The sequence below is a fragment of the Uloborus diversus genome, chromosome 1 (assembly GCF_026930045.1).
Source record: "Uloborus diversus isolate 005 chromosome 1, Udiv.v.3.1, whole genome shotgun sequence".
NCBI classification, from domain to species: Eukaryota; Metazoa; Arthropoda; class Arachnida; order Araneae; family Uloboridae; genus Uloborus; species Uloborus diversus.
The window spans coordinates 78813114-78834017 of NC_072731.1; the positions used below are offsets into that span (position 1 = coordinate 78813114).

At 36.0% G+C, this 20904-nt stretch overlaps 1 protein-coding gene across 1 annotated transcript in view; it reads right to left on the bottom strand.

The window, feature by feature from the left end:
• Window positions 1-11072: 11072 nt before the first annotated feature.
• The window catches only part of LOC129230604 (transcriptional adapter 3-like), a 55155-nt gene continuing 45323 nt past the window's right edge, over window positions 11073-20904 (bottom strand). Inside the window, exon 10 of the mRNA XM_054865021.1 lies at window positions 11073-11300. Within this exon, the coding sequence (XP_054720996.1) occupies window positions 11169-11300 (132 nt within the window). The 3' untranslated portion in view covers window positions 11073-11168. The remainder of the gene's footprint in view (window positions 11301-20904) is intronic.

Here is a 20904-nt window from a genome sequence, read left to right on the forward strand (position 1 = left end):
GGGCTGGCGGGGGATCTAAATATATTTTGATTTCCCAAAAATTTTTTATACGAGCATTTGATGCCAATACACAACCTTTCCCACCACAGGTGTTTTCGATTTCAAAAAAAAAGTCAAAATCGAACCACCCTAATATATGTCCCTCTTGTCATTTGTTTCCACCCCTTGTCACGGACGGTTACAATTTAATGAACCCCACCTTAAAGAGGGACTTCATTCATAGTCAGTTCCTTGCCAATAGACATTTCTCCACTTTTTTTTTATGAATGCAAAAGAAAAATATTTCTTGCGCTGGCATTGATGCCAAAAATTTGATACCAATGGATAAAGTTCGCCGATTTCACAATAGGGTTGTTTCCTTCAGTCAAAGGTAGTAATTTTTGTCTCTGAAATTAATCCAAAGCGAAAAAATAACATGGACCCAGAAAATACTTTTATTTTCTCAACAGTTATGTTTTAATTAATTTTTTTAAATGTTCAATTTTTCAAACAAGGCATGGTCTTGATGACGTCACAAATTATGCTCTTTGGCACATCTTTCTATCGCGTTTCCACGTTATGATAATCAAGAAGCAAATTAAAATTGTGCTCTACGCTTGCTATCAACCATATTGTTGCCAATACACGTGAGTAAAAATGCAAATTAAATATTTTGTTCTGTGAATGGCAACACTGAATGGCATATACTCCTTTGTGATGTCATCGGCAGAAGCATAAATAATGAAAGCGCACCGATATAAGTAATTTTTTAAAAGTATTAAACTTAAACAAATTATTTAAAAAATGGTCAGATCCTATGTTTTTAAGCATGCTCTTTCAGAAAAAAATACTTTTAAAATTTTGGAAACAACCCCATTATGGAAGTCCTCCTGAATGAAATGATACCGCAAAACTTCTTTAATACGGAAAATTTCTGTACAAACAATATTTTTTGTAAAAGTAGGCATGACCTTTGCCATTAAATATAAAATTCCCAACAGACAAATGAACAAACTCTGCTCGCGACAACATATAACTGCCTATGCAAAATCACTGGACGTTGCAATAACATGCCAATCTTATCAAAAGTTGGGAGCTGTGTTTTGTTTTTCTTAAAAAGGTAAAATTGAAGTCCTCCCTCACTCCGGAAAATGATTTGTTTAAATATTAAAATCGCGAAAACATAAACAAAATGAAAATATTTTAAATGCCTGTAGTCAGGGTCGCGCCAAGCCTGATTGGCACTGTCATGCAAATGTATTTTGAGCGCCTTTATGCAGTTCGGGGGAAATATAGTTAACACCTGGAGTGAGGTATTGCAAATGAAGATGGTATGGGAAAAAATAACGTTTTCTATTTAATTTATAATAACAATGCGTAAATACGAAATTTTTTATCACAGTGCGGTGTGCATTTTATTTCATATCTGAAAGTTATTATTTTGAGTTTATTAGCTCCTCTGATATGCTAATGCATTTTAGAAAAAGAAAATATTTCAAACATCAAATTTAATGCCGGTCTAAATATCTTTAATTGATAAATAACTAATCAAAATTTTAGATGCCTGTAAAACATGACAACAGGGTGCTGATTATATTTCTAAAATGAAGAATGGAGGATATTTTGCTTTAAAATAATAATCCTAAACGAGCTGATGTGTGCATCACATGACTTCCTTTTACTCCAATTTAATGTCATTTCCCCATTATTCGCTATTTTAATGTGATTCAATATTTATTCTCTAAATATCACCAACAATGGCCAAATTGAAACCAAAAAAAAAAAAAAAAACTCCGCCAAATTTGTCGCCAAGTTGGCGACAAAACTTGGCGACCAAAAGACTGGCGATATATTGCCAAGTGTCCGACAAATTATAACGCCACTTGAGTTTACATCTGTTAAGTGCTGAATGCCAAATTAAATAATGATTGTGCAACCTGCAAGCTGTGTTTTCTTCGGGTTGAGTTGTTCTGGCAATATGCAAATTAGGTAACGTCACATTGTTTCTGGAAAGGCCGAATCGGGCTATAAATACGCTGACCGGCAGGAGCTCGATCGCTTCGCTTGGACTTGCTTCGCTTCGTTTTTTACTTGTCTCCTCGTCTTGTGTTGTGTATTGTGAACGTGTTCGTCTGATGTCCTCCTAAATTTTTGTTATTGGCCTCTTGGTGAGGTCTGGTTTTTCCGGGAAAAGCACTAGTGATGTTTTGAGTTTGGAACCCGTGTGTTGTGATGACGTCTACAAGAGCAAAGAGTTCTAAGTTTCCCTGATGTGGGTTTTTTTGTTCTCCTGCGGAAGAAGATCGCGTCCATCCCTGGTATACCTTTCCTTGATGTGGTGAACTGTGGCTCACGCGGTGTGAATCGACCTGCCTGCAATTCGTGGAAATTGCCATGCTGTCCAACGACCGGTGAGACGTCACCTTGGAACACCAACAGGACTTTTAAACCATGCATGGACCTATTGTAAGCTCTTTTTTCTAATTTTTTTCCCGGGGAACAAATCATTGTGTTGTAACCAATTTTAATATGTGTCAAATAAATGTTTTTCAGTGTAAAGAATGATTCATGTTTTATTTTCTCTGGGCAGACCACTACCTCAAATTTTTAGTTGGAAATGAGTTGCCTAATTTTCAGCTTAGCTGTAGGCCATAAACCTCAAATTATATCCAACAGGTGGTAGCAGAGCGTGGTTGACCTGCCCGGAGAGAATTGAATCATTTCTTTATTATGGAGAAAGATTATAGAAACGTTGAGAAGTTGGGCTCCCATAATTGGGCTACCTGGTCCAAAGATATAAAAATGGTGCTCATAGAAAGGGATTTATGGGAGATTACCCAAAAGAAACCAGAAGGGGAGTTAACTAGTGCTGACAGAAAAAGATGTGGCCAAGCTTTAGCCATCATCTATTTAAACTTGGAAAAAGATACAAAAAGGTTAATTGATAATTTGGAAGACCCTAATGAAGCCTGGAAAGCCCTTAAGGCAAATTTTGAACCCCCATCTTTGGCCAGAGTAGCCGCATTGTGGGAATCCTACTTCTCTTGCAAAATGCAAGAAGGTGAAACGGTGGGATTGTTCGCTGCAAGGTTGGGGGGAATTTTTAACCAACTAGTCGAAAATGGATATATTATGGAAGAAAAACTCAGAACTTTTCAATTGATACGGTATCTACCTCCTAGTTTCAGCAGTATTGTTCAAGCCATCTACAGATGGGAAGGAGAGAAATTTACTTTCTCGAAAGTAAAAGATGAACTACTAGCTGAGGAAGGTAGGATTAGGTATTTGGCCGAAGAGCCTAATATAGAAAATTCGGCAATGTTTTCAAAACCCGGAAACTCCGGAATGGCAAATGGTAAGGGTAAATTTCTTGCTAAAAATAAAGTTTGTTACATTTGCAAAAAGAAAGGGCATATTGCGTCGAAGTGTTGGAGCCGTAATAAAGTAAAACAGGATAGGAATTTTAAATTTCAAACCAAAGAAGACCCTCAGGCAGGAATGTTTTGTTCAGTAAATGAAATTTCTGCAAACACTACCTACCCAAAATGTGAGGATACATGGCTATTGGATAGCGGCAGCACATCTCATTTTTGTAGAGATAAATCGTTATTTGCCGAGCTAGAGCCTGTACAAAACACACAAATGGAGGTAGCTGTAGGAAATGTGAAGAGCCAGGTAGAGGGCATTGGGAAAGTGATTTTTAAAATTGAATCAGATGGAAAATTAGTTACCATCACATTGAATAACGTTTTCTATGCTCCAACACTGCGACGCAACCTAATTTCTGGTTCTTGTATAGATAGACAGGGCTATAAGCTCAAATGGTTGCCCGGAAAGATCTGTGTCTTTAATCAAGAAAATGTTAAATTATTTACAGCAAATTTAATAAATAAACTTTATCATGTTAAACCAAATTTTTATATTGATTGTGCAAATGTTAATTATACCAAAGTCTTTAAGACCAAGGACCCGTCTGAAGGGGCCAATATGGTCAGTGTTGATATGGAAAAATGGCATAGGAGATTTTGCCATATAAATATGGAAAGTATCACCAAAACGAGTAGACTTGGTGCAGTCCAAGGACTGGAGATTAAGAAGGGGCAAAAACCCAATTGTGACCCTTGTCAATTAGGGAAAATGAGGAAGTGCTCGTTTAAATCTATGCCAGAAAGGCGTACTAATTCTGCACTTCAATTGCTCTACATGGACCTGATGGGACCCCTTCAGACCGAGTCCTTGGGGGGAAAGAAGTATATTTTTATAATTATTGATGATTTTTCAAGAAAGTCATATGTTTTCTTTTTAAGGAACAAAAATGAGACATTTAATGTTTTTGTAAATTTTCAAAAAAGGACTGAAAGATTCCTGAATTCAAAAATTTTGGCTATCCGTTCCGATAATGGAACAGAATTTGTTAACAAAGATTTTGAAAACTATCTCACCAATCAGGGAATAAAAATAGAGCGGACCAATTCCTACACCCCGCAAATGAACGGGGTAGTAGAAAGGTATAATTTAACCATAATGAATGGTGTGAGGTCTATGCTCAAGGATTCTGGATTGGGGGATGAGTTTTGGGCTGAAGCCGCTCTTTGTTTCAACTATGTAAGAAATCGGACGGTAATAGGAAATATGAACAAGACCCCATTCGAACTGTTTTCTGGACGTAAACCCTCAGTGAGGCACCTACGTATTTTTGGGTGTACTGCCTATGTAGGTCAGCCTAGGTCCAAACTAAAAAAATTAGATATGAGGGCTACCAAGGGGATCATGGTCGGATATGCCTTACGTACCAAAGGGTACAGAATCTGGGATCCTGAAACCAGAACAGTCACAGAAACTATTAACGTAAAGTTTAATGAAAATGAAAAATGGGGGGAATTAAAAGTCCAAAATAAAAATGAGAGAAAATTTAATTTTATCAGGCCTATAAGTGAAGTTCAACTTGAACAGGAAATCCAGGAGAGTGTTGAGCAAACTCCCTGTGAAAAGATTAAATGGGTTAGAGAAGCCAAAAAGAGAAAGACCGGGGATAGGACTGATATTTATTATACAATTGCCGGTAAAAATAAAGTAAGATTAAATTCATTAAAACAGGTTCTAAAATATTGTAGTGAAAATAAAATAGAGTATAAACCAAAACTTTTTGACTTTTCATCTAAGAATCCAACAGTAGGGGAAATCTGTGACGACAGTGAAAGTTCGGGAGAAAGTGAAGAAGCAAGTTTGGTAGAAATTTTTATACCGAACTCGTATAGGCAATGTATGGCTACCCCCGAGGTGGACAACTGGAAACTGGCCATGGAGTCTGAATTGGATGTCATTAACCAAAGGGAGGTGTGGGACCTTGTACCCCCACCAGAGGGGAAACCAATTTTGGGAAACAGATGGGTCTACGACCTCAAGGTAAATGACAGGGGTGAAATTGTAAGATACAAGGCCAGATTAGTTGTGAGGGGGGACCGTCAGTCAATTGAGTCATATTCTGAAGTTTTCAGTCCAGTAATTGAGTTTTCACTTGTAAGAGTTTTCTTTTCCATTTTTATATGTCTTTTAAAATGGTGTCACTCACAAATTGATGTAAAAAATGCTTACCTGTATGCTGATTTAGAAGAACAAATCTACATGAGACAACCAGAGGGTTTTGTCAGTAAAAGCCACCCTACAGAAATTTGTTGGGTTGCATGGCATACATAGCGGGGAAGACCCGACCTGACATTTCGTATGCGGTGAATATTTTTTCCCAATTTCAAGCAAATCCCGGAAGAAAGCATTGGGATTTTCTATTAAGATTGCTAGGGTATTTAAAGCATACAATATCATACAAATTAAATTTAAGCTCAATCAATAGTGTAGATCTACGGGGATTTTCAGACTCCGATTACGCCGCTAATCGGGAGGATAGGGTCTCAATGGGAGGATCAATTTTGTGTATTGATCGGGTCCCAATTAATTGGAGGACATTTAAACATAAATGTGTTGCGTTATCCACAATGGAAGCAGAATATATTTCACTTGGTGAAACTGCAAAAGAAATGGTCTGGCTGAAGAGGATAATCACAGAAATAAATGAATTAAATATTGAAAACCTCCAGCTTAGAGATACAATTATTTATTGTGATAACACTGCAACAATTGATTTTTCTAAGTCTCCCATTGAGAATTCCCGTACAAAACACATTGATGTAAGGTACCATTTTTTAAGAAATTTAATTGAGCAAAAGATTTTTTTGATTAAATATGTGAGGACAAATATAAACATCGCGGATATTTTCACTAAACCCCTATCTAAGAATTGTTTAAATAAACTTTGTAAAATTATATTTAATTGGGATTAAATGAGGGGGGCGTATCAAATTTTTGAACTGTTTTTCAAATGTATCTTTTGTAAATATAATATGAATGTAGTTAAATGTTTTTAATGTATATAATGTGTTTTTTGATGAAATTCCTTCAAGAGGGGGGAACTTGTTGGGCTAAATGCCTTTATTTTTGGTTCTTGAAGGATTTCACCAATATTGTTTAAAAGAAAAATCATTTGTGACTTACCTTTTGCCATTCCGAGAGAAAACTTTGCGCGAAGAATCCCATCCACCAGCCGCCAACACTCAAATGTCCGAGTTTGAATCGGAAGTGTTCGGAAAACATGCGGCATGCTATGATTGGTTGTTGTCATTCGGCAGATGTCGGTAAATTTCCGAAAGAGCACGTGTCAATGACGTGATGAAATCATGTTGAGGTGTTAAGTGCTGAATGCCAAATTAAATAATGATTGTGCAACCTGCAAGCTGTGTTTTCTTCGGGTTGAGTTGTTCTGGCAATATGCAAATTAGGTAACGTCACATTGTTTCTGGAAAGGCCGAATCGGGCTATAAATACGCTGACCGGCAGGAGCTCGATCGCTTCGCTTGGACTTGCTTCGCTTCGTTTTTTACTTGTCTCCTCGTCTTGTGTTGTGTATTGTGAACGTGTTCGTCTGATGTCCTCCTAAATTTTTGTTATTGGCCTCTTGGTGAGGTCTGGTTTTTCCGGGAAAAGCACTAGTGATGTTTTGAGTTTGGAACCCGTGTGTTGTGATGACGTCTACAAGAGCAAAGAGTTCTACGTTTCCCTGATGTGGGTTTTTTTGTTCTCCTGCGGAAGAAGATCGCGTCCATCCCTGGTATACCTTTCCTTGATGTGGTGAACTGTGGCTCACGCGGTGTGAATCGACCTGCCTGCAATTCGTGGAAATTGCCATGCTGTCCAACGACCGGTGAGACGTCACCTTGGAACACCAACAGGACTTTTAAACCATGCATGGACCTATTGTAAGCTCTTTTTTCTAATTTTTTTCCCGGGGAACAAATCATTGTGTTGTAACCAATTTTAATATGTGTCAAATAAATGTTTTTCAGTGTAAAGAATGATTCATGTTTTATTTTCTCTGGGCAGACCACTACCTCAAATTTTTAGTTGGAAATGAGTTGCCTAATTTTCAGCTTAGCTGTAGGCCATAAACCTCAAATTATATCCAACAACATCGAAATTAACAATGATTTCCCCCCAAAAAGGTGCAAAAGACCCCCTTAGGAACATCCGAAAGCAACCAAAAGGGGAGGTGCACAACTAGACCCCACTACGAGTCTATGTACCAAATTTCAACTTTCTAGGACATACCATTTTTGAGTTATGCGAGATACATACGCACATACGCACATACACACATACGCACATACATACAGACGTCACGAGAAAAGTCGTTGTAATTACCTCGGTGATGGTCAAAATGGATATTTCGCGTGTCTATACATTCTTAGGCACTTTTCCGCATGTGGTCGAATCGAAAAAAAAACTCAACATTCATTTGGGGGTGAGCAAAATGGAAATTAAGGGCGATTTTTGAGTGAAAATTTTTTCGCGAATACAATACTTCCTTTTTTGTAAAAGGAAGTAAAAACGGATTTTTAACAAAAAAAGGCATTGAATTTTACATCTAAAACATATGCAATGTCCCAAGCTCTTTTTTCAATTTAATACACAAACAGGTTAAGAAAAAGGGGGAAGGAGCATCGATTAAATATGGTCAAGTCGTTACTTTTTGGAACTAAAAAGTTAGCCTAAATTGTTATCTACAATAGAGTAGACCAGGGCACGTTTATGCGGAATTTTTTCAATGAATTTTCTAATTTTTATGTTTTAGCTTAGAAAATTTTAGACATTGCAGTTTTGTGAAGCAATTACTTGAGTCAAAATTGATGTATTCAATTGTTGCTCAGCTTGCATTTTTAACAGTTAAAAATAATATTTCTGAGTCCAAGTCGGTTGCAAAAACTAGCCCCGGACACAGGGCACGTTTACGCATATTTATTTTGACACCTGACGTGGTTCTTAGTGTTTTGAACACATTGTCTTACTATCGCTAAATTGAAGCAAATTTGTTACACTGAATAGTGTATAAAGTTGAAGCTGGAGGGGCTTGAAGACAGCACTATGTGATTGTAAGCTATAAGATACAAATGTGTAACTGAATTAAAAATTAAATGGTAATTTTCAAAAGTAAATAGCCTGAAAATACTAAAATTTTTTGAGGCAGTTAGAAATGAAAAAAAAATCCCAGGAGCACATATAAGTAAGACACAGTAAGATCATGCGAAAAGGTGCTCCAATGTTCAATGTGTAAACTTGCCCCGTCGCCGAGTTAGGATTTATTTTTAACCTGAAAAAAAAATTTAATAACATATCAGTTCATAAAAATATAATTCTCAAAAAAGGATGAAATTCTGCTAACTTTTATATATTTGTTTATTTTTAACTAAGTATTATTTATTCACAATAAGCTTCAAAACGTTCAACACAAATTTACTCAACTTGGTAGAAAACAGATTATTATTATTATTCTTTCTTTATGCTGGACCGAAGCTCCACTAATGCTCAAAAACTTGTAAGAATATTTGTTAGGGAGTAGCATCAATCTGTTATGACTGTTGGCTTTCCTGTTATAATTCATTTTGAAAAAAGGGCACTGCGTAAATGTGCCCCATGCATAAATGTGCCCTGGTCTATGCTATACAAATTTTACGCACAAGTAAATAATTACAAATGGGCTTACCTTACCGTATTTTTTATGTATGATAACATGAAACAGCCAAATTACCATGAGCAATAGTTCAAAATCACAAAAAGACATATTGTACAAAATATAATTCAACATATTCACCGCAAGAACCAAAAAAATGCGGAATTGCAAATTTCTTACACCTTGTATGCTCAATCTTGTGTACTACAGACATACCGAAATAGCATTTGCGACTCCACATATGGAAGAAAACGCTAATGTATGTATTAATTAGCAACACTTGTTTTCACTGTAAAGTATTACGCTTTTAAGTGGAATGTTTAGATACAACAGGGCAATAATTTTTCTTTTTAGATAGGCAGCAAGACGGATTGCTTGTTTTAATGAGCAGTATGATTTCACCGCCACCATTTTAGATATAAAGAAAAGTTCAATCTTATTTTGTTAATTGGAGAAATTTTCCTCCTTTGAAGCATTTTTGATTGGTTGAGCTTGGCTCTGGCGCCGTTGTGCGCCGCACGACCTTGCACTTAGAGACGGCTTGTCCCTGCCTGTAGTTACCTAAAAAGATTCAATAATAAAAACAAATGCAAGAATTTCATTTCTTTACGCTCAAGCGAAAAATTTGTTGCCAATGGATTAATATCGATAATTTCCCAGAAAAATCGACATCTTACTGAATGAGATGATACCGCAGTACAAATTTCATTTCTTTACACTGAAGCAAGAAATGGCAACGCATAATATTATTTTGAAATTTCTTCACACTAACTATGTTGCGTGAAAAACCAAATAAAAATAACTTTTTGCTAACTTATAATTGCTTCTAGCTCCTTTTCTAGTCATCTTAACGGGTTTCTGTTTTTGAGTCGTAAAACGGGGGGGGGGGGGGGGGGGGGAGCAAACATTTTTAGAAGTATTTTTCACGCTCTTTAAAACCATATCAAAATTGAAGCACTACAATGCATTTTTCGTGCAGAAAAAGCGGCTTAAAAATGAATTAAAACTTAATGTTTCACAATTCCAACAATGAATTTCAACAATGGAAAAGAAATAAAATTAAAATTTTTGAGTTTAGCTGACTAAAAAATGCTTATAACTTTTTTTCTAGTGGATGTAGGTAATTGGACCTTGGGTGCACTTACAATTTCTTTGTTAGGAGTATTTTTTAAAGACTTTTCTAACCATATCAAATTCGAAAAAATTAGACTATCCATTCGCGTGGAAAGAGCCATTTAGGACAAAAATACATTTTAAACTAATATCTCTGTTAATTAGCATTTTAATTTCAAAAAAATTTACTGATGAAACTAAAACTCAGCAATAGCTACTGAACAAAAAAAGAATGAAGGAAATTGGTTTACAAACAGAGGAGGAATCGGTATCGAAAGAAAACGGCTCGCCTATTAATATATAAAGATATCAGACATGAACTTTGATTTTTATCTTCAATATCTGTGCAGCTAAAAATTTAAAATTTTAAGATTTTTGCATTGTTTGTTGGACTTTGTGTCAACTGTAGAGTTTACTGTGACAATTTTCACAACAGTACTAATTCCATTTTTTCAAATTAAATTGAAAATAGTACTTACTTTGAATTCCTTAACACTGATTAACCATTGATTAGGTGGGGTTAGACTAGACAATATAGTTCCTTAAAAGTTGTTATTAGTTAAAACAAAGTTTCCATAGTACTAATTGCCTACTTCACTCTAAATAAGTCAGCCTCTAATAGTGTTAAGTTGAAATTTAGTTTCAATTTTCTATTTAGGTTTTAGCCTTTTTTTTTTTTGCTTCCAGCAATTATTTATCTTTGTGTGTGGAGAATACATCAAGAAATTTAATGTTGAGAAAAAAAAAATGCTCACTGTTTTGGGAAAACAAACTGTGAAAGAACAATAATCGACATTGTTCTCAAAACTTGAAGAAATTTACAATCGCTACTTTAAAAGTGTTATGTAACGTAAGTTAGAAAATAAGCAACATCAAAGATTATTAGGCAGCATCTCGAAGCAGGAACTTAGACGGAATAGTATTTGAAACACTAAAATGTTTTATTAAATAAAATCATATAAAACAAAAATAAATATTAATATGTATTTACATAAAATAACACGCTTGCTTAGCTTCACTACATTTTCTCAAGTTCATTAACTAAACAACTGCGCCTTCTAAGCATGATTAAAATTTGTTCTTGTTCTTTTTTGCTGAGTTTTTTCTTCTTTGACCTAGCTGCAGCCATTGTACGATAGGATTCCATTACCTTTTGAAGAAAAACCACAAATCATAATTATCTTTCCAAAAATTTAAATATCATATATATATATATATATATATATATATATATATATATATATATATATATATATATATATTGTTACAAATCCTGTAAATAGTAATTATTGTAGTAACGTAACCTGTAAATAGTTTCCCGTAATGAATATACAACCCCTTAACATATGGCTAAAGTATACGACCCACCTATTTCTTTTCTTGTTCATTGATAAAATTTGATAACGGTCTACTATTTTCCAGAAGCATTTGGAATATTTGAGAGTTTTCTTTCGGTGTGTATATAAACCGTTACGCTGGATAAAGAGTGAGTTTCGATTGAGATTTCGAACGGAGAGCGTATTTGCTCTGTTTATAGCGAGGCATTTCGCTGTGTTGTTTTCGTATTTGGAAGTAAATACGTGTGTAACCGTTAAGTTTATGGTGTTGAGTGATATTTGCTTAATTGCTGATGATTAATTTAGCAGTTGTTAACAATTTCTCCTGTACATAGTGTAAATAAAGCTCCTGTGTTTTTATCAAGAACTGTGTCTTCATTTCAAGAAAGTGGAAGTCGCGCCGAATCCGTTACAATATATATATAATAATAATAATAATAAAAGTGAAAAATATTGAAAAGAGCACACCAAAAGCCCATAGATGCCTAAAAAGCCAATCAAAAAATTTGCTGCTGCTTACAAACTTTTTAAATTGCCACGTCCTGATTCTGTTAACTTACCTTACTTATATGCAATTCCAAAATTTCATAAAACAACTGTTGGGTTTCGTTTTATATGTTCTGCCACCAACACCATCGGAAAAAATCTGAGTGTAAAACTTGAACAGTTTCTCAAAAAAATTCTCGAACAACTTCAACATCAACAAAAGAATTGGTTTTGGATTGTTAATAATAGTGTAGAAGTGATCAATTTACTTAATATGCCTGATATAAATAACTAGGAAACATTTGATTTTGAAAACCTCTTCACCAATATCCCACTCATTGAACTTTTTTCTTCTGTGTCACAACTTTTTAATTCGGTCAAGGATTCCCTTGATTTCAATGAATTGTTTTTTCTTGGTCTTTTTAAATTTTGTATTTTCAATAATTTTTTCAAAAATGGTGATTCATGTTTTCTACAAATTAATGGCATTGCAACGGGAGCTAATTTTAGCTCTACATTAGCCAACCTTTTTCTTTTATATTATGAGAGAAAATATTTAATTGACAATCCTTCCTCTACACCTCTTTGTTGCAGGTACATCGATGACCTATTGTGTATAAATTCTCCGAATTTTTCTGAACTCAGCAAAACTATTTATCATAGTTTATTAAAGATCAAAAAGACTAATTTTAATCAAAATAGCTTTAATTTCCTGGATATCAACATACAAATTGATTCAAATTGTTACACTACAATCTATGATAAAAGCAGCGAATTTAATTTCAGTTAACAGCTTACAAGATTTTTCATCCTGATTAAGTAAAAAGGTTTTTATTGGCATCATTGTTTTGCAAGCTATCAGAATAAAAAGAATTTGCAATACCATTTCTGCATTTATTCAAGAAATTTCAGTACTCAAAAACATACTTTTTAATAATAACTTCCCTAAAAATCAGGTTGAAAACATTTGCTTAAGTATAGCCTTCGATGAGCATTTCGCTTCTTTTGAAACCGTTTAACTGTGTAAATGTATGATACAACCGTGACAAACCAGTTTTGTGGATCACCGAGGTGGATGAATTTTACACGTGGGAAACGGACGACTGGCATGTTTCTGGAGTGATATTATGGATATGAATTTATTTTTTATTTTTACGTTGACAACTGGAAAGCTTTTCTATCATGTTGAACATCGGAATTGTCTCTTTTTATATGGATTTCAAGGTAAGATAATTTTGTTATTGGCAGGTACTGTCCCGTGGATGGCTATTTATCGGAACTTGTTTTCCTAATTAGTCGAGGTGAAACCCCCTGCTTTTAGTTTTAGGTTTGAGCTCTTGTTTATTTTTTATAGTTTAGCAAGTGGTGCATTTGCCCAATGTTACTCTATATTGCATGTACTGGAGCTTAAACATTCTCTTTTAGTTCATAGTTAAATTTTTTGTCTTTGGACCATAACTAATGAATCCTCCACGGCTGATGAGCTCTGGATTCATACTTTATCTTTTCCTATTTAATGCTATTTGCAATTTTCCTTTTTATCATCATTATTTTTATATAACTGTTTAATATTTGAAATTTTGTTTGCTCATTTTATATTTACTTGGCTTTTTAGTTTTGCTGCTTTGCAGATCTATGGGCTTTTGGTGTGGTCTTTTCAATATTTTTCACTTTTATTATTATTAGTATATATATATATATATATATATATATATATATATATATATATATATATATATATATACACTGGTGTGCAAAAATTAAGGACGAAGTCGAAAAATTAGCATATCAGCTGAACAAAGAGGCAGAGCGGACAGAAAGACCTATCAGGAGATTAAGTAAGGTGATGTACGGTAGCACATGCGCAGATATGCAGGCAGACGCAATGGGGGAGTGTCTGAGTAGTGTAAAGCATGTTGTCGGTGTAAGATCAGTAATTCTGGCAAAGAGATTGCACGCTGTATAGCAGTTAAAATCACACCGAGTTGCTGCCTCAACGAGAAATGGCGAATAATCAATCTGTTAGACGACATCCGGATGCTTTTACCCGAGGTCGAATCATTGAGAAGTTGGAGGAAGGCCGCAGTGTGACAAGTGACAGAATTGCTCACAGCATCGTTTCACGATTTTGGAGACAATTTCCAACTACAGGAACAGCTATCCGGGGGTTCAGTAGTGGTCGTCCACGAGGAACCACACCCGCAGATGACCGGTATATTGTCTTACAGGCCAGAAGAAACAGGCGGCAGACAGTGGGAGAAATCGCTAGACACACGACACAGACGACTGGGCGTTCGATATCACTTTTTACGGTGGCCGGAAGACTGCACGGTGGTGGTCTGCCCTATAATGTGAGTACCTCTAACGCCTGCCCATCGGAGAAGGCGTTCTCTGTGGTGCCTGGAACACCGGAATTGGAGAGACAATGAATGGGAACGAGTACTCTTTACAGATGAGAGCAGATTTAGTCTGAGTAGCGATTCTCATCGCATACTCATCTGGAGAGAGCGGGGAAGTCGCAATCATCCCTCGAACATCATTGAAAGGGACAGGTTTGGAGGACGCAGTGTTCTCGTTTGGGGAGACATCATGCTTGGTAGTCGTACAGACCTTCACATCTTCGACACAGGTTCAGTCAACGGGACCCGTTATTGTAACGAGATTCTTCTTCCATATGTGCGTCTTTTTAGAGGTGCTATGGGTCCGCAGTTCCTTTTCATGGACGACAATGCACCATGTCATCGCACAGTATCTGCCGAACAGCTCTTAGAGAGTGAGGATATTGAACGTATGGATTGGCCGGCACGATCTCCGGATCTCAATCCCATCGAGCATGTATGGGATTTTCTAGGCAGACGCTTGGCAGCTCGTACCTTACCACCAGTAACGATTCGGGAGCTTTGATTGGTGCTGCAAGATGAATGGGCAGCAATGTCTCAACAACTCATTGACACCCTCATTCTCAGCATGGGCAGATGCTGTGAAACCTGCCTAGCAGTCGGGGGAGATCATATCCCCTACTAAAGACCAGATGTTTCTCGCTGGACACCCATCACAGGGATGTTTTGGCCTTCAGTCGCATTGCGCTCCATGCTACATTTTCAATAAAGCTTCTTTTTATCCCTCTGATTTCTCTTTTCGTAAGTGTTGCTTACATTACACATGTCTTTACGTATTGGGGATCTTACGGTATTAAATGTGTTGATTTGGAAAGCTTTTGTACAAAGTTATATTGAAAAAACCGTCTCGTCCTTAATTTTTGCACACCAGTGTATATCCGAATATTTTGATATAGATGTATATATCCAATATTTTTGACCCGTGAAAGTTAGGATATTTTGTAAAAATTTTATTGTTGTTCCTTTGTTGTGGGGGCCCCGGGGCAGTAACCCCACCTGCCCTCCCCTAAATCCGGCCCTGACTGCTTTAAACATTGAGACAGTCTTTTTCACATCAAAGAATGAAATATTATGGACCATACCATAAAAGCTGGAAAATTTTTGTAGAGCAGCTTTTGAGATAATTGGGTCCACATTTTCAAAAAGCACAAATCTTTGTTGGGTGCTTTGACTGTCAAAATGCATTGTCATTGGCATGCACTGCCAAATGCAAGCCATGGTTTCACGTATATTGTTACTACAAACAAGCAGACATCAAACAATGTTTCATTTTCCTTCGTATCAAATTTTAGTTGGGAACTAAATAGCAATAGTTTTAGGGAGTAAATTGCTTGAGTCGTCCATCGAGTTTGGTGCATGACTCATGGCGGTCTTATTTTAAATTCATTTTCTGTATCTCCACCTAAAAATATGATAGGCAGTTCTATCAACTCTTAATAGTCATCCCTGACCGTAATATTAGTGAGTTCAGCATGGTAAAAGTCAAGTAAATTTTCCAAGTTAGGGTACAGCTCGGAACAACTCCACAGCTCCTCCATAGCACTGTATTTTAGTGGGATAGATCAGTTCATATATATGATGGCAGCAAGCAAAGGAAAGCATTTCTCTATCATATATTTTCTCAAGAATAGCGCAAGAACCACTTGACCTGTTTTGGAAGCTTTAGTATCACAACAAAGAGTTTTGAACTTTGTCTTCGAGATTCCAATCTAAAACTGCCTTTCAAACAGCCTGTTTTTGTTCTTTTCCTGTAGAATTATCCAGTTTAGACTCAGCAATGAGTTGTTTGTCACATCCTTATGAAATAACTAAAGATAAGCGATATTCTTTTGATTTTTGAGCACTCAAAGCAGGCAACACTTTCATATCCCAAGGTAAATTCACTGCATGTGGTACCTCAAATGTACTGAAAACCAATTTTTATTCTTTCCTCATGCTCCTTCCGCTTTTCGGTTCGAATCTTTGAATTGAAGATACCTATGGGAAATCCATCAATGTTACACCTAAGTGCGTCAATAGTAGTTTCAAGAATAAACACATAATCTCGTAAACTTGGACACCTGTCCAATGCAACAACTGACTTTGGAGTAATAAAATGGCTCCTCATTACATATTTACTTGTTCCAGGTTCTGATAATTCTTGTTCCAGGCTCTGGAATACTTGTTCCAGGTTCTGATATACTTGTTCCAGGTTCTGATATACTTGTTCCAGGTTCTGATATACTTGTTCCAGGTTCTAATATACTTGTTCCAGGTTCTGATAAACTTGTTCCAGGTACTGTTTTATAGGTTTAAGGAAATCTGCTGAATTAATATTTTCACTAGAGCTCGAAGAGGAATTTTCTTATACAGGTTCATACAATTTCGAGGATGTTGAAGCGGAATCGTATTTCATGCGCCTGTTTTCTTCTTTGACAGCTCAAAGTCGAGCCCTTTCCTCTTTATCAGCCAGTTTTTTATCCACCTTACCTAAAGCGACCATGTCGGCCAGGCTCTCTTTGGAGTTGCAAGAAAATCCCATCTTCCTCTATTTTGATAAACCAAAGTGCATCAGCATGTGCAATATTGAATAAATTGTTTAAATTACTCTCAAATTCTTGTTGGCGCTGCCTGAATGCTTCCTGCAGTTTTTTTTTTTTTTTTGCATTTTTTTTTTGTAAGTCTCTTCAAATTTGATACAGGTTTTTAAGTTTATTCACACAATTTGGCAACGATTTGGTGGGAATGCGTGCCTTTTCCCAAAAGATGATGCATTCCAAAATGTCGAGATTTGCACTTTCACTGATGGTTAAATTTACTTCTCAAATGTTATAAAACAAAACAGACAGAACTTGTCTGTTAGAGGGAAGTTCAATTTGGTGTTTTTCGACTCTTATTAAAAGTATCTCTTTTTTCAAACTTCGCAATTCCAGTGCCATGTTTCGTTACCTATGGAGCGACTATACTGCGCTTGCTGACCGGAATGTATTCATACTGACACATTTGACGGTTTGCAAATTGCCACGGACAAGCGCCCCCCCCCCCCCTCCCCAACATATGTTTTTCCTGTTTTCATTTGTTTTCTGTGCACAATTTACAGCTGTTTTAAGCTTCGCAAAGTATTGCAAAGTATCGCGTGGCCAGTGTTCGCCTGCTTATGAATACATGTGCTATTTGCACGTTTAGGCTTTTAGACGCAAGTCGACACGGGTTACCGTGCTTCAAATTGCATGAAATTTTTTTTACAACGGTTTTGATGTAAAAGGAAAAAAATAAGAGGGTATGCGTTTTAAAAAAAAATACTTTCATTTTTTTGGGACACCCTAATATATATATATATATAGGAAATACTATCATATACTGTATTTGTAACCTGGACAAGTTTACCAAAATGAACTTCACTACTCAGATCAATTGTTCTTTCTTGTTCAATCCGTATATTGCTATTATATATATATATATGAGATAAAATCTACATACTAAGATAAAAAACGCTTAAGTTCAAACACAGTAACTATGCAGCTATACAGAGTTGCATTAAGCTGAAGCACTAAATGCTAAACTGTAGGTTATAAATAGGAACTTAGCAGGAGTTTCACCTCAATTATTAAAAGCCAAATGGCTATCTTCATATATAAAATAGTGAATTCACTGATCGAGTAACGCTGACGTCATTGATAATGAAACTCACGCCAAAGCATGATAATTTGACTATATTTTTGCCAATGTTTGACACGCAGGGAAGTTCTTTATTTTGACAAGGCTGAACTGGACCTATTAACTTAACTGTTGTACTGGTAAGAGTGTCATTTTAGGAGAATGAAGAAACGAAAAAGTGGTCAACAATGAATGCTATCTACTGGAGTTTAGAGTTAATCTACTGAAGTAAGGGTTAGAATGTCAATTATCAAAATATCACCAAATAGGCAATTGCTTCGTTCAAATGTAGAAGCAATTTTAACACATCATACCTGGAAGGGCAATTTTCTAGTCAATAATAATTCTCAACCAGATGGACTTGCTGTATAACTGTAACGAAAACTTTACTTTGAAGTCCGAGTGCCGATCCCAAAAGAACATTCAATGAATCCCTTAGTCCAGTCAATGAACACATTGCAGCGTGCATGGAATATGCGATAATTTTGACTTCAGAATATTGTTAGGGGTAGTTAGTAAGTAAACATACTAAAAGTCCCCGCCCCTAGGGGTGAGCTAAAGATGAGAGAGGGGGAAGAAAATTTTGGTTTTTTCGAGAAAATGTCAACAAACAGTGGAAAAAATGCATTTAAAATAAAAATTCAAGCTAAATAAACTTCCTCTAAACTGTTTCTATGCATATTTGTCCGATTTTCTAATATTTTCTGTGTATATGTTATGAATAATCGATGATTTTCGGAAAAATTCTCTCTCTTTTTGTCAAACATTTGCTCCTAGTGCCTCCTAGGATCAGTATTCATGAAAATTGTCAACAACAATGTCGTAGAGCTTTAAATTTCTTTCAATTTGATATGCTATTTTGTTAGGTTTTATTCAACCAATCAAAAGTTACAGAGTTTCACACACGCATTTTCATGGCAAAAAATGGAACACTTCCATACACAAATTTCAAACTGACTTGAAAGGATCGCACACTTCCTCTTTTCTCAATGAATTTGACCATCCTGATGGACAATAAAGAAGTATTTGTGGATTACTAAAGCACAAAAGATGTTTAGGGAGGGGGGGGGGTCGTGAAATTGTGACTTTGTGGCAAGGGGGAAGGAAAAAGTAAGAAGTGTGACATCAAGCATTTTTTAATACGAATATGTTAATTAAAAGTAGCTTGTAAAACGAACTTTGTGACAAGGGGTGTTAGGAGGTTAACAATGTTGAAAAAAAGTGTGACATTATGAGGACAGCCATTTACCAAGGAATCAGACGAAGATTTGCAAAATTACGTATATGCAGTATGAATTGTTGGACTGAGGAGGTGCAGAAAGTCAGCACTATACATACTGTTTAACGAAATTGATAACGACATTTATTTAATTTAATTTGAATTTGTTGTTACTGAGGATACCTATTCTACAAAACTGTTAGACAAAAAGAGACGACTGTATAACCATATGGACATCAAGGTCAATTAGAAAATTGAAACAAGGGTCAAACAAGAAGGTTTCCATCCAACTTTCATAATAACAGTCAGCTGACAAATCCACTAATGATGAAGCTGTTGAATAACGAGACAAATACACTCCGAGCTTTAGGTGATGTTGACGTTGATATTGCAAAGACGGCTATAATCAGATGGCAAACTTCTTCAGTAGCTATCATTTGAGAGGAAGTCCTCCTGGTTGTTCTCTTGATATCCAACTCCCCAACTGATCACCACATTCTGCTGTAAAATGTACCAGAAATCTAAAATCACGCAACATGTATCTATAAGGTATATATCAGCAGTTCTTCCTCTGAATCCATTGAGGTAGCAGGAATCATATAAACTCTCATGGTATGGTGCTCTAGCCACAGAAAAGTCCCTCAGCGAGCTCAAACAGATCATTTATCAAAGTAGCTGCAAATATCAAGACTAATCTCTAACTCTGCCACACTACCAGGTACACCTGTAGCTAAAAAATTACTGGTGAAGTATTGGATTGGGACTTTGAGAAATGAGGAATGACCAACTCATGCTAAAAATCTCGGACTCGGATGTAGCTTTGAGGGAATCTTGGAAGATGATTTTGACTAAATGCTTTTCTACAAGTGACTGAAAGGTCACTTGTAGAAAATCATTGTTAAACTAATTTGTCGCAAGCTTGCACTGCAAGGGCCACAACGGAATTAAAATATTTATCCAGGACGAAGAAGTCAATGACATCAATACATTACCAATTTCTTAGAACAACTTTTCCACTGCTGGTGACATGACCCTTTTGCCTCAGAATAAAACCAAGATGTCACCTTAAAGATGATATTTTCATTTTCTAATTACTGTCTGTCCATATTCCATATAAAAACTTTCACAATATGATTAGTAATAATGTAATAACTTAAATTACAAAAAGGTGCTGCCGGTCAGCTACATTTACCTTATTTCTATTATTAAAATTTTCATTATCATGCCATAGTGTCACATATTCACTTCAATAAGAATATCATCACATATTCACTTCAATAATGAAATTGAGTACATGCTAGAACTTCATAGTTTTTGATTGCTTGTCACCTGGGTGTCAAGGTGATAGGGCAAGGTGATACGGTTATAGGCTTCGTATTTCTTTGATATCTGGTTTGAATCTGCAGTTCAAGTGTTCAACCGGTGGATATTCAAAACACAGAAAACTGTCAGGATCCTTGTCACATGATTGCTGCACAAGATCCCTTGAGCGCCTGCTTGCCACCAATGGAAATGCGACATATATGCATGAAAACAATTTCACAATAAATTTAGTTAACTTTCACTTTTGTTCGGAAACACATTTTCCCCAACATTTCCGAGATATAATCAAAAACCACAAAATTTGGCTCCCCCTTCTCACCTTTAACCCCCCCCCCATGGGTCAGGGACTTTCAA